General features: G+C 37.2%; 1 protein-coding gene across 2 annotated transcripts in view; it reads right to left on the bottom strand.

The window, feature by feature from the left end:
* Positions 1–14,945, bottom strand: part of ZFPM2 (zinc finger protein, FOG family member 2) — a 458,266-nt gene that overhangs the window by 222,790 nt on the left and 220,531 nt on the right. For both annotated transcript variants that reach the window (XM_059395028.1, XM_059395029.1), the window contains one exon: positions 4,777–4,895. In XM_059395028.1, coding sequence (XP_059251011.1) covers positions 4,777–4,895 — 119 coding nt within the window. The remainder of the gene's footprint in view (positions 1–4,776; positions 4,896–14,945) is intronic.

Below are 14,945 nucleotides of genomic sequence, written 5' to 3'. Positions count from 1 at the left end.
CCTTAGGAGAAAATGGGAAAACCTCAAAGACATGATACATAAGTACAGAGACGCTAAAGCACCTCCATGACAAATATTGATCAAATTTAAAGTGATTTTTAAATTGTCTTCCTTGTCAGCAGTCCTTTGATTTTTTCAATGAATAAAATTGCTGGAGTTCTAAAAACATGAAGTTTGTGTCACCGTGATAGCATTTAATGTAAGTTATTCCTTGGTGTAGACGTGGGATCTTGGAGAGAAGACTAGGCTCACTCTCTCACTCAGGGGTATACAATTATACCTGAAAAACCTGAAACTTACAATGTATCATGGACGTTTGGAGCCTCTGATCCTTAATTTTATGTGTCAGCTTGGTGGGTATTTTGGATGAGACTAACATTTTAAAAAATTAATTTGTTTATTTAATTGACAGAGAGAGAGAGAGGAAGAGAGGGAACACAGCAGGGGAGTGGGAGACAGAGAAGCAGGCTTCCCGCTGAGCAGAACCCTGGGATCATGACATGAGCCAAAGTCAGCCTCTTAATGACTGAGCGCCCCAGGTGTCCGGAGATTAACATGTGAATCAGTGAACTCTGGGTGAGACAGATTGCCCTCTGTAATATGGGTGGGCCTCATCTAACCAGTTGAAGGCTTGAAAAGCACAAAAGCACTGGCTTCTCCAAGCAACAAACTTCATCTGCACCATTGGTTCTGCTGGGTCTCTGCCTACCAATCTTTCGACTAGAAGTGCACTATTGTCTCTCCTGGGTCTATAGCCTGCTGGTGAACATGGAAGATTTTTGACTGGCCAGTTTCCATAATTACATTAGCCAATTCCTTATAATAAATCTCCTTTTCCCTCTCTTCTTCTATCTCTCCCTCGGACCCACATCTGCTCCAATGACGGTATTAACTACATGTTGTTTTAATGATTCGATAATGGCAGTAACATGAAGTATTTCACAAGATAATAGGGTGTGGGCAAAAGATAATTTATTTCTATGTTTGGTGTGTTATATAATTCCAAGAATAACTTTTTGTCAAATCAATTTGTTTGGGGTTTTTGTATAGCTTATATTCTCAAAATGATCTATATACATCCAAATGCCTGGGCTGCAAAGGCTTCCTGCAGAAGGTGGCATATTGCTAATGCACTTCAAGATGGGAACTTGAACGATATAAAAAGGATTTGACATCTGGCATGGTGACTCAATTAATTACTGTGTTGGATTAATTAGTTTGCTGAATCTCCAGAGCCAACACGGAGTCTGAGCAGAGTTACATTACATTGGTTGGCAAATAAGCACTTTAGGAGTGTGCTAATTCCAAGTTTTGATTCAAGGTTGGGTAAAGAAGGGTTAGGAGGCTACATATTTTACGATAAGGAAAAATGTATCTTCCTGATATAAAATATATGTTGAAGTCCTGTCCAGATTATAGAAATAATGAAATTGGGGGAGCCTTTAAATTAACTTGTAACTGTACCAACAGTCTACGAAGTACATAACAAATATTTTGCCTAAGGTAAGAAAAAAAGAGCACACCTCTAATGCACATTTTCTCCAGAGATTTTTATAAATTTAGAATTTAAGTGAAGAAATCCTGAATGATTTTATCATGTTCCAGTCATGTTACAGATGCTCTTGAAGAAGACAGTGTGGCAGAGTCCTTAAAAGTACCGAATCTGAATCAAAATACTGGAGCCTTTATTTTCTTATCTATAAAACACAATTTAAAATGGACCCAGATTCGCAGGTTTGTTTTGAGGGTTAGATGAATGAACCCATCTTGAATTCTTTCTACAGTGGATAGGAAAGAATGAGGATGTACTGTTTTATAGTAGGAACAGTAGTATCAACGGTAGTACCAGGGGTATTTAATGACAAAGTCAAAAGTAATTTTTTGAAAAGACTGTCATTACAACAGAAATATACTTTAAAGTGTATTTTGGCAAAGCAACTAGCTTTTTATTTTTCTTTCCTTTTTTTTTCCTAAAATTTTTTTTTTTTTTTTTTTTTTTTTTTTTTTTTTTATTTAACAGACAGAGATCACAAGTAGGCGGAGAGGCAGGCAGAGAGAGAGGGGGAAGCAGGCTCCCTGCTCAGCAGAGAGCCCAATGCAGGGCTCGATCCCAGGACCCTGAGATCATGACCTGACTGAAGGCAGAGGCTTAACCCACTGAGCCACCCAGGCGCCCCGCAACTAGCTTTTTAAATAGAGAAAAATACTACAGTATAAGGGAATCACATGAACCAAATATTTAAACCCTAAGGCAAAAGAAGAAAACCAGAGTATTAAGTTATGTTCTTTAAAAATCGATTACCCACTACAGGGTTTTGATACCTTAAAGTGTATTCAGTCGTCCAGTAATATAAAAATTCTGAAAACTTTGTATCTATAAACTGAATCCTTTAAAAATATTAAATATGGCACAAAATAGCCTTAGATTAGTACAGGAGTATTGAAAAAAAATCTGTCTAAAAATAGGAAATTATTTCATTGAAAAATTCACCTTTCACGAAATGGTTTATTTTCCACCCATCACAATTTAGTATATGCTAAAAATGTATAAAAGTACCACCCTACATATATAAACACATATATAGATAGAGAATTATATAAAGATTAACCAAAAATTGAATTTTCATATAGATATCTTGGTGAGATAAAAGGGCAGACATTTACTTCAGTGGTAGTATGCTTTTGAAGAAATATCAGAGAAATAACTAAAGTTTATATTGGTGACTGATACGCAGTGATAAGTATCTGATTGCCTAAAACACCTTTTAAGTAAAGCTAGAGAACCAACAGAAACCTCCAGATAAAATGAGTTTAGAAGAGCATGTAACTTGGGGTACCTGGGTGGGGCAGTGGGTTGGGGCCTCTGCCTTCAGCTCAGGTCATGATCCCAGCATCCAGGGATCTGGCTCTCTGCTCAGCAGGGAGCCTGCTTCCTCCCTCTCTCTCTGCTTGCCTCTCTGCCTGCTTGTGATCTCTCTGTCAAATAAATGGATAGAATCTTTAAAAAAAAAAAAAATAGCATGTAACTCAGCTGTGTAAACAACCTTCCTGTTGCCTTCACTTGAGAAATGTGTGTGGTAAATATTGTTCTCTCAAAAGAGTCAATAGAACAGTCCAATTAATACAACATAACTATCCAAGGATGGCCACATCTCAAAGCTTTTTTTGAAGGTAGGTGCACTGAACCACGAAGAATTAAATTGCCCTGATTATTAAATATTTAGCTTGGTCTATCAACCCATTTGGTTCTTAAATACATGTGAAATCTACTTCATCTTTTTATGGACAAACGGGTGGATTTAGGAAGTAAAAATCACACCTAGAATCTCCCATGTTGTTTAGAAGTTTGGTGACACAAATAGGTCTCATGTATTCCAATCATTGCTTTTAACGGAACCAATAACCTCGGTCTCATCCACATGGCACTGAATAAGCAGAGATCCGCATGTACAAGTTTCTTTCGTGGAATAGACCTGAAGAAGAATCTCTTCCACGTCACAAATTGAAGAAGGAATGCAATGTTGCTGAGTTCCGTACTTTTGTCCAAACCCCTCTGGGAGTTTTTATGTCCCTACAGTGCAGACTGCATCATTTAGCTGCCGTGAGATCTTTCCATATAAGTGGCGTTTAGAGAGAAAGACTTTCATTTCATATACATAATTTGTGGCTCTCCTGAATAATATAAAACATTTTTCTCCCCAACTTTTATCACTTGTGTTATCATTTAAATAGGAGAGGTCCTCATGCCCTAATCCCTGGAATTTGAGAATGTTACTTTACACAGCAAAAGGGAATTAAGGAAGCAACTGTCATTAAAATCGCTAATCAGCTGACCTTAAAATAGGACCATTAGCCTAGATTAGCCGGGTGGGCCCACTATCATCACAGGTGTTCTTAAATGTGAGAGGAATACAGAAAACTCAGAGTCAGAATGTGGATATGGTGAAGACTCAATCAGCCATTGCTGGCTTTGAAGATGGCAGGGGGCCATGATCCAAGAGAGGTGGGCAGCCAGGAAAAGCTGGGAATGTGAAGGAAACAGATTCACCCCTAGAGACTCCAGAGAGGAACTCAGTCCTGCAGATACTGAATTTTAGCCCGGTGAGATTCATGTCAACCTTCAGACTGCAGAAATGCAAGATGATACATTTGTGTTGTTCTAAGGCCACAGAGTTTGTGGTAGGTGATTTGCTACAGCAGCAACAGAAAACTAAAATATGCAATAAAGAAATGAAGTGTAAAGGTATCCACACTTTCCACTACTTTTTAAAACAATGAATTCATCGATTATCCCTATAAGCTTACCTAGGGGAAGTTTTTACAGAGATTTTCCAAAGAGGTTAACAAAAATTATTATGCTGATCATTCATCTTTGCTCTTAAAGTTACAAATAATATTACCAAGGAATAACAAGGTTGTTTATTTCTTGTTCTTCATGTAAACCTGTAATGTATGACAATTAATTTGTCATCTTAAAAATAAACGCATTTGTATATATTATTAAGTGTGAGTAGTATTAGTCTGGCTAAGCAGATAAAGCAACAACCTTATAAATTACCTTACTAAACAACCATTTAGTATGATTAACCTGTTTCCTTCTAAATTCTGCATGTGTTACTGTCAGAGACAGACCACTTGGAAAACATCCAAGTTTTGTGGTCCATGAAAAAGAAAAAACAAACTGTTATTTTTAGTGATTTCCCTGGGAAGCAAGCAGAGATCATTTCTGAGCTATGACAAAATAACTGAGTCAACCGTCTCAGAACATCCACATACCAAGGAATTATTATTCAGGTCCATCTTCCCAGCAAATGGCCCCCAGGTTGTTCCCACAGGAAGTTGCTGCCGACTCTGGATTTTCCGTTCTCCGTCTTTCTGAAATACCTCCAGCTCTCCTGCAGACAATGAAAACAAGAGGTGTTTGGAGCACTTTCACGTGTGCCTTACCCACAGCCAGCTCTTTTTGTGTGTTTGCTTTACACACACGATATTCTCGGGATTTGTATTAAGATCATTAATTACGCTTGTCTGAAAAACAACTGATCTTGCTATCCTGAGAGGAAAAGAAAACTTGTCCTTAGAATTGTATTTGGAATTTAGTCCAACTTCTTTCTACACCTCATCTACAGAAGTCAATTCTATTTAGTAAGTCCCGTTATTACTTAGTGAAATAATAACACCTTAAAAGGCACTGCTCTAATGTAAAAAACAAGTAGGCAAAAAACACGAGGACAATGGTGCTGAGTTAAAATTTTATATCTGATCATCAAAGTAATTAAAATTTTTAATTAAAGATATATACCTTATGCAATAACTTTATTATAGTTATTTAAGACTCGTGTTAAACAATATCTGGTGAGTTTTTGAAAGCACTGGTTAATTTTCTGAAATTACCACTAGTTTTAAGGGATGAAATACAATGTACAAAAAGTAGAGATGTACATTTTCCCAAATTAAAAAACTGCTTAGTCAAATTCATTACCTTTTAACTTTTGGTACTTGATGCAGATTCTTTGTTACCAAAACAGTTTGGACCCAAAAAACCCTTATAAAACAGCCAGTTTGGGATGGTCTTCTTCTTTTCATTCCCTCCAGATTATTACATTAGGATCATTAAAGGGAAATAGGAAGTAAAGACAGTATAAATACTGGCATAAAGTAGGAATTCATAAAATGCTCCCTTAAGAAATTTATCTAAGACATAAATGAATTATTAAAAAAATAAAGTCTTCAAAACTTCAAAGAATAACCATCAGCCTAAAAACTGGGATAAACAAACCAACAAAATCTCAATCAGAAGTTGGAGTCTTTCCCTTTAAATAATTAAAACTATGATATTTATGTCCTGATAGTATTACCATACCGTATTATCATAGCAAAAGCTTTATATTTCAAAACATTAATCTTAATAATATAACTTATTATTTTTATTTATTTATTTATTTTTAAGATTTTGTTTATTTATTTGAGAGAGAGAGATCACAAGTAGGCAGAGAGTCAGGCAGAGAGAGAAGGAAGCAGGCTCCCCTCCAAGCAGAGAGCCTCATGCGGGGCTCGATCCCAGGACACTGAGACCATGACCCGAGCCGAAGGCAGAGGCCCAGCCCACCGAGCCATCCAGGTGCCCCAACTTATTATTTTTTAATTGATATTTCTTCTCACCTGGCTCAAGAGTAGATATGAAAATGGGAAGGAATGGATTAATAAGAAGTATAACTAGAAGCCCACATACAACGGATAGCTAAGGAAAGTTCTAAATAAAACACAATGTATTCAGTAATTACATTTTCTAAATGACATGATCATATATTCTAAAATTTTTGCCTTACTCTGGCCTTCATTTCTTTCCAAGTCTATAACTTGAAATATGTAGATTTGATCTTGATGTTTTTACAAGCAGTACCATCAACCTGAGTTCAGTTAGATATCTCCTCCATTCCTTTACATTTGTGTCTCCTCCATTTAACACGGGTTAAAAATACCAGATATTTCTTTTCACATTTTCATTACTGCTCATCCTGAAAACTGAAATCAAAGTATGTAAATCACAGTCAGTTAAATTTTGTGTCATGGGGCGCCTGGGTGGCTCAGTGGGTTAAGCCACTGCCTTCAGCTCAGGTCATGATCAGGGTCTTGGGATCGAGTCCCGCATCGGGCTCTCTGCTCAGCAGGGAGCCTGCTTCCCTCTCTCTCTCTCTCTGCCTGCCTCTCTGTCTACTGTGATCTCTCTCTGTCAAATAAATAAATAAAATCTTTAAAAAAAAAATATTGTGTCATGGTTCCATTATGCCCATTATGAAAATGTAAATTTATCTGTATTGGGACAATGAAGATACAATGGAAGTAACAATCCCAGGTTCACTGTAAACAATGTCAATTCAAGGACAACACCTTCTCACACTCCCTCTCTCTCCCACTTGTCAAATGCACTAAAAATGGAAAAACTCATTAAACTCATTAAGATAGGCACACACATCCCCTTCCTTTTCTTTTCATTCTGATATACTGGTATGATGATCAGTAATTAGGAAAACGGACTGCTAAAACATTCTATAAGTCTGAGTTTCTGAAATGTTGCTTTATAAATAAGATACTTGCAACAAATAATGTATTAATGCTTAAGTATCAAATACAGAGTCCAGAAAATATGGGAAAAAATAATTTGTTTTCTGTATGTAGAATAACAAACCCATTTCTGAGATTTTCCCCTGAAAATGTTTTTCATCCTGTACAATCTTTTTGGTTAATGCAGTGGAATCAGAGGCCTCATTCACAAAATTCTCCAACACAGAGGACAGCTAGCAATCTACTATGATGTCAGGGACGACTCAGTGGAAAATGTCCCTCAATGTATATACTCATATTCATATGTGATCATGTACTTGCTTAAATCTTTAAGATTTTTTTTTTTTTCTATTTGAAAAGAAACTTTAATTTCTGGTAGTTCTTTGAGTTTTTCAACCATACTTCCTTAAATTTTAAGCAATGTCTTTACAAATTATCATTTAAATATAAAATACATGTCAATTCCTCTGCTAAACACTAGGTAAAAATGTTTTTCTCAATGTAAAAATGATGCCCAAATAATTTGTTTGTTTTTACACACCAAAAAAAAAAAAAAAAAAAAGTCATGTCACATTTAAGAGAAATCAGAGGATCTTTGAAAACCTTTTAAAAAAAAATAATTTGTCCTCTCTTTGTGCCATTGACATGTTTCATTTGAAAAGGGTTCAGACTCAGTCAAGCAGTGACTTCTTATCTTAATGGATTAAGAACTACAAACTTAGGGCAGATCATAAAGTGATACCTAAATATCACCAAAGTTCTTGAGGTGTCTTTGCCTATGCATTAAAATTTTAAGCAAACCAAAACTACTTTTATGAGTTCTTAAACATGACCATAACAGAAGACCCAGTAACTATTCAGGCTAACAAGACAATCTTTTCAACTTTATTAGGCAAACAGGCAAATCCCAGTCTTCTTTCTTGCTTATAAGGAAGTTATTTTGAGATTTGGGGAAATCCATTCTGTTGCTGAGGTATTTAAATAAAAATATTCATTTATTCACAACAGTGTTAAAGAAAACCTCAAGCACAAGGCAAATAATTAGCATTTACACACTACCAAGGCTGCACAGGTTAATAATAGAAAAATAAGACATTGCATAAATGTAAGTTATATTTAACTTAACTTCGATGTTGCTTAGCAACATACTATTTAAATTTTTCTAAGATTAATAAGTGCCATGAAATAGAGAAAACATTATTGCCCTAAAAACAAGATTAACTTTTAGCCAACTCTATCAATAACCAGCTAAAGGGCCTTGAATAGAAAAATTATCTTTTCTGAGTCTTTGTTTTGTCCTTGGTAAAGAGGGTTTTGCACTCACTTGCTACTTGGTAAGGTGTCCATGACACCATGATTTTCTTTCCCCAGATGTATCATGAGGGGTAAAAAGAACACTGGGGTTGTAGGTCAAAGACCCACGTCTAATAGTTTATCATGAAAATAGATGTTTAACTTGAAAAGATCAGATATTCTAAAATCAGGAAACAGATCTCCAATTCTTAATTTGTTTATTCATTTGTTTTTGCCTCCATGCATTAGTTTATTGATTCTTTCATTCTACTAGTATTTATTTGGTATCTACCAAATATTAGGCAGTAGGTTATGCCCAAGCATAAAGCCACAAACAAAACAAGCCTGGACCCTGACAAATTTCAAGAAATGTAACCCATAAGACTTGGGAAGTAGACATCATAGAACCCAGTGATTATTTAGATTTTAGGAGTTAGAGAAGGGAAAATCCAACAATAATGTTCAGGTATCTGGCTTAAGTAAGCAGGCCAATGGTCATGTACCTTTTGAGATAAGGATCACATGCCAAAAAAAAAAAAAAAAAAAAAAGATTTTAAGGATAAAGTGAGGAGTTATAGTTTGGAAATATTGAGGTCAAAGTGGTGCTATAAGTGGGCATCTGGGTGGCTCAGTGGGTTGAGCATTTGCCTTTGGCTCAGGTCATGATAACAGGGTCCTGGGACCGAGTCCCATATCCTGCTCCCTGCTCCATGGGAAGCCTGCTTCTCCCTTTGCCTCTCTCTCTCAATCTGTCTCTCATGAATAAGTAAATAAAATCTAAAAAAAAAAATGGCTGTAAGGAAGGCAAGAGGGGGGGAGGTACAAGCCTGGGACTCAGAAGCAAGGTCTTAACTAGAGTGATCAATTTTGGTATTTTATTCATTAATTAAAATTCGCTTGCCTATTGTAACAAAAGCCATAGATTGTTCATCTGGGACAGAGTGTATCAGAGTAAAGTAAGAAGACCTAGGGCAGAGTTCTAAGAATCTTCAAAAAGCAGAGTGATAGAGGAGCAGGCTCAGAAAACTAGAAGTGGGGTGCCTGGTTGGCTCAGTCAGTTGAGCATCTGACTCTTGGTTTCCGCTCAGGTCCTGATCTCACGGGTATTGGGACTGAGCCCAACTCCATGCTCAGTGGGAATCTGCTTGGGGATTCTTTCCCTCTGCCCCTTTCTCTGCTCTCTCTCTCTCTCTCTCTCTCTCAAGTAAATATATATAAATCTTTAAAAAAGAAAAAAAAAAGAAACTTAGAAAAAATGCAAGAGAATAAAAAAGAAACTGGATATAGCTGCCAATGGGTTGATTGAGAATGTGTAAAGGAGGAGGGATGAATCAAGTAACCTGAGAATTCATGAGAGTGAGAAAAGAACCAGAAAGGTCCCTTTTGATGACATGGAAATCATGTGTATCTGGAGTGAAAGGAGTTTGGAGGCCAAACCCCAGACTGGAATGAGTTTAAACCTGACTGGGAGAAGTAATTGTCAGTTGAACAAGCCATACGACGAACATGAACTCGAGCCATGTGATTCTTAACCTTTTGAACTTCAGTTCTGCATTCAAAAAAGGAATTCCTATGACTGCTGGGAGGTTTAATTCACACAACATGCAAGAGAGGTTTAATTCACACAACATGCAAAGTGCCTAATAAATATTTACTACTTCACGGAAGCAATCTGAGAGCATGTCCACATACTTCCATCATCCCCTCTAACCATTCTGCAGTGTCTGTGATCACAGTCCCTCTTACCACTTCCACCCACAATACTGCCCACACCTTGGCTCATCTCCCTGTCAAAAATCTTCTGGATCCCCCTTTCTTAGCAGCATTCTCCAGGTTCATTAACTCAGGTTTAGATTTTGGACCAGCCTCATTTCACTCGACAGCTCCAATTCAGGTTCCAAACTCCTGTCAGGATAAACTTACTACAACTCCGTGGTCACTCACTGTGGTAAAACTTTCTCTCGTAGCTCCTTTTTGACCATCCCAACTTGAGCATCTGTGCCTGAATCTTAACCACAAAACTGCTCCATGGTGTCTTCTGTTCTGCTCTTCAGAATATATACATTTTTTCCCATCCAGTCAAGAAAGTCTTCCTCACTATACCTTCCTCCTCATGCTCCGTTTAACCCCCATCTTTCTGAGACTTGTTCTTGCTACCTGGCAGATACTCTGTACTCCTGGCTGCCTTGGTAAACTCCACTAATGTTGCAAGATCAAACCCAAAGCTCTTCTCTTTCCCCAGATGTCTCTGAACTCCAGAACAAGCGGAGTTCTCCTGCCCTAGCACTCCCAAGGCATTTATAAGCCAATGCTACATACAATGTTGCAGTTAACGACTCCCTAGCGCTCTCCCTTTGATAACCCTTTTCACTTCAAGAGGAATATGAGCATCTTGAACTACAGGTATAGTTTTTAATTTCCATATATCCTCTGGTAACCAATATAACATGTGGCATATGGTAATGGCAAAATATAAACTGAGCATAGTCGACTGGATAAAGATTTTCTTAAGTTCATAGACTTAATTTTAGTGGAGTTAAAGTTGATTTTGAGGACATAAAAAGTTGCCTTCATATGTGTCTTCTCTTTGTATTACAACGACCATATATTTCATTTGGTCAGCATTTTACCCCATTTATTTACGTTACCTCTTCTGTAAAATATGGAGCAGGCTGAAAAAATAAAGGTTTTTCTTTTCCTCCCAGCCAGTTCATATTTTTATAGCTATTCCTCAAAAAGAAGCTTTTTTTTTTTTTTTTTAACATGCTGCGTAAGTTCACACAAAATATTTGAGACACATAGGATGGACTAATCAATTTTGGTAAAAGATAATATTGTTAGTGCTGAGGGCTGTTTCTCTTATCTTCTTGATAATGCATACTTTTAAAAGTCTGTGATTACTCAAAGACTTATGATAGCCTCACCGAAAAAAAAAAAAAAAAAAAGCCCTAAGTCCGAAATCACTACCAAACATACTGCAGCTTTTAAGATATCAAGCCACCTTTTTTTTTTTTTTTTTTTTCCGCAAATAAAAGAAATTTGCTGGTGGAAAGAAAATACTTAAAGTCAAGAGAGATACCCTCAAATCTTATTTTACTGAAGGTACAATGGAGCCATTGTTTTGTTTCTTTTACATAAGGTCCCTTTGATGCCTTTTAGGACGCAAAGTTTATGAAAACGGTAGTGTACCAAAGGCGAACACACAAGCTGTGGGTCTTTTAGCATGGTTATCAGCCATCCTGCTTCAACTGAATTCAGTATTAAATTGATGACATAAATGTATATGGCATTTAAAGGACATCCCTTAACTCTTGGCTCGGACTGCGTAGATGGACATGGTTGCCGATAAACGAGATGACAGAAGATCCTATTTCATTTGCTGAAAATAAAATTTGGATTGGTTTGAACTTGGGTTTGAAATATATAACCAAATTTTAAAGCGGACCACATGAATTAGTTCATAATGTTTATCAGGCCTGACTACAACAGAAGGCTATAGCGTCAGAAGCCGTATTTATATTTTCTCCATGGTTGGAAAACATTATACATCATGGTATCAAACATGGACAGCCCCGAAGTCATGCTGAGTTCAAAAAGCGCTCAAAGATTCTAAAAATCTCAAAACATTTTCAAAGTCAGCCAAGGTGGCTGAAGTATGGCCGAGCTCCCGCTATTTTATGGTTTAACCATTTAACAGCTGCCCGCCGGATACAGAAGAGGAGAGATGATCATTTCACTGCTGATTATCTCCACAGCCAAACCGCAGCTTCGCCACTATATGTGTGTTTCCTCAGGCACTAATAACAGCATGTTTCATCTGCATTTTTAGACAAATAGTGCCATTTATATCATGCCGCATTGAGCCATCTCAAAGCGCGTTTTGGCACAGGAAATGATAGTTGTCCGTAAGTGGCTTTCACATCGCCTTCTAGGGATGCCTTTTCTAATTTTCCTTCTCGATTTTTGAGCCATACAGTCATAACGCACACTAAACTACAGTTTTGAACATAAACTTGAAATACGACATTCCCTATTCAAGTACTCCAGTCAAACCCTGATAAATCAGGCTGGCCATGGAGTGATCTTATCCCTTCTGACTCTTTAATAAATCGAACCTTGTAAGTTCGTACTGTTGGAAGTTGTCACTAAATGAAATTGTGACCTTATCCGGCACATGAACTTATCCTGCTGACAACTACATTTATTGTGTGGATAAGGAAGGGAGAAAAAAGAAAAAAAAAAAGAATAAAGAAAAAAAATGAGATATTTGATAATTCTGATCTTAGCCATATGTAATTCTAACAGATGGGATCTTTTTGATGTTCCATTAATGATTTGCCAAAGATGAGTCTCTATTTAGAGAAAAATGCTCACCCTAGGTGAGTGCTGGGGGCCACTGCAGATGTTATTAAAAGTACATGAAGAGGTCCTGGGTGACAGCAGCGAATCAGAAGCTATTAGTCTAACACAAAGAGCCCTGAATTAGCTTGTAATTGCACTGGAAAAGATAACATAATGGTGGTGGCAAAATAGAAACATTCCCTTTTCATGCATTCACTGACTACAAACTCCAAAACAAGACACTGGAATGGCCTAAAACCTAGAGCAAGTTAAATCACTGCATTTTTCAAGAATAAAAACATACCCTTTGGCTATAGTTCTTAAAACGTCATAGAAATCAATGTGTATGGCATTAAGAAGCAAATTTACATGCCTATGCTACCCTAGATCAGCCTGTAATACAAACTCGGGCGTCTTTTACTTTCTGATTCTGGCTGGCTTTGAGAATTCATTCTGAGGCTGTGATAGGTTTGGATATTCTTTCTACCGTAAGGCCTACTGAAACCTGTAAATTATCATCTTTGAGAGAGAGAAATAGAAGAGAGAAAATGTGGTTCTAGGTAGTTAGATCATGGGTAATAAAGTAGAAAATTCAAGATGTTTTTAAATTTTAAAATTTAAAAGATGGTTTAAGATTCAAGATGCTTTTAAAACCATGATGTGAAATAAAACCAGAATATATATAAAATCAAACTTTGTGTGCAGAAACCATGCTCAAGATGGGGGGGGGGATCTCCCCTATTTTGTCCTTTGCCCTATGGTCTATTTATGCAAACAAAAAAACAGCTCATCCCAGGTGTCTGAAAATAGTCACCTGGGGTATGACTGGCTTTTGCAAATGTTTGGAAGTGTCCCTGCAAGGCGGAGCTGAAGTTTCTGGACTCCTTTCAGCTGCGGGGAGGAGGGAGGAGGGAGTTACCACTCTTGCTCAAGCAACCTGGCACCGTGTGCTTCTTTGCTGCCAGAAACCCTCCCTGACCTTCTAGACACCACTCCTTGTCACGGGCTGACCCAATCCCACTTCCTGATTGAAATCTTGAGACACAGAGCGGGGTGTGCTTTGGAAGCTATGGAGAGGGAGGAAACATCATGGAGGGGAGAGGTCTGGGTTAGCAGACACAGAAAACAGCAGCAGAGAAGCAACATCCAAAAGTTAGTTGACAGGAGGTCGACCTATGGACAGGAGGTCCATAGAAGGGGCAAGGTCGAGCTATGGACAGGAGGTCCATAGACGGGGCAGGGTCTGTAGGGCCCTGGTGAGACAGAGAAGGCCTGTTTTCTTCAGGAGGAAAAACTCCAAAAGAGAAAATTTGGGGACACATCAACCATAGGTCCTGTGTGACTAAAAACAAGTTAGAAATAGCTTTTAAAGAACATTTGCTAGAGATCATCCGTGGCCCTTATTGATGTCTGGAGTTCTAAATTTTAGGCAATATCGACTTCTGTATGTTAAAACTGCATACTTTCTCATAGGTTACATTACATATATGAATCTAGAAAAAGCGGGCACTCAATGGAAATTTTCACAAGTCATTGCTGTTGTTTAAACACCACTGGTTTGCTCAATAACCATATTAATCCAGATAGAGTCCTTTTTTTTTTTTTAACGTTGTGAAATGGTGTAGATGGAGATGAAAATATGCTGATGAGCTTTAACCGATAAACATTCTTAAGCACTGATTTTGATTAAGATGAGTTTCACCTGGAAGGAAATGTCATTGTTTGGCGTGGGGAGGTGACTTTGAAGTACTCTCAGCCAAGAATAAATGTGCAGAAGACCAGTCTGAAAGTGATATTCCATTGTGGATTTTTAATTCTTTATCCAGCAAACAAGTACAAGTATCACTTTTTAAAAGAATATAGAGTGGGATATAGCACAATCAAGAGACCAAAAATTTAACATGTAGCCAGTGAGTACAGATCCTAGAATACTCGAGTTCATCCCTAAGATAATCACCAATTCACTACATAAAATATCAAAATGTTTTATGAAATCTTGATGTGGGTCTACAAATTTGGAGGAATAAAAGTTGTGCAGTATCAGTCACTTAATTCTCTTACTGTTTGGCATTCTTCAATAAATACAATACATGCGTATATTTATTTGGTTTGAAAATCCTTTCACCTACGGAAACATTAATATGTAGGCTATGATGCTGGCACAAAGCTGTTAACTTTATTTTATTTAAATTTTGAACTCATATTCCTGAAAATATCATTAATTTCAGAAGATACTTCCAAAAATA

The sequence above is a fragment of the Mustela nigripes genome, chromosome 3 (assembly GCF_022355385.1).
Source record: "Mustela nigripes isolate SB6536 chromosome 3, MUSNIG.SB6536, whole genome shotgun sequence".
Lineage (NCBI taxonomy): Eukaryota > Metazoa > Chordata > Mammalia > Carnivora > Mustelidae > Mustela > Mustela nigripes.
The sequence above is the reverse complement of the archived record's forward strand: the minus strand, read 5'-3'. Positions and strand labels throughout refer to the sequence as shown.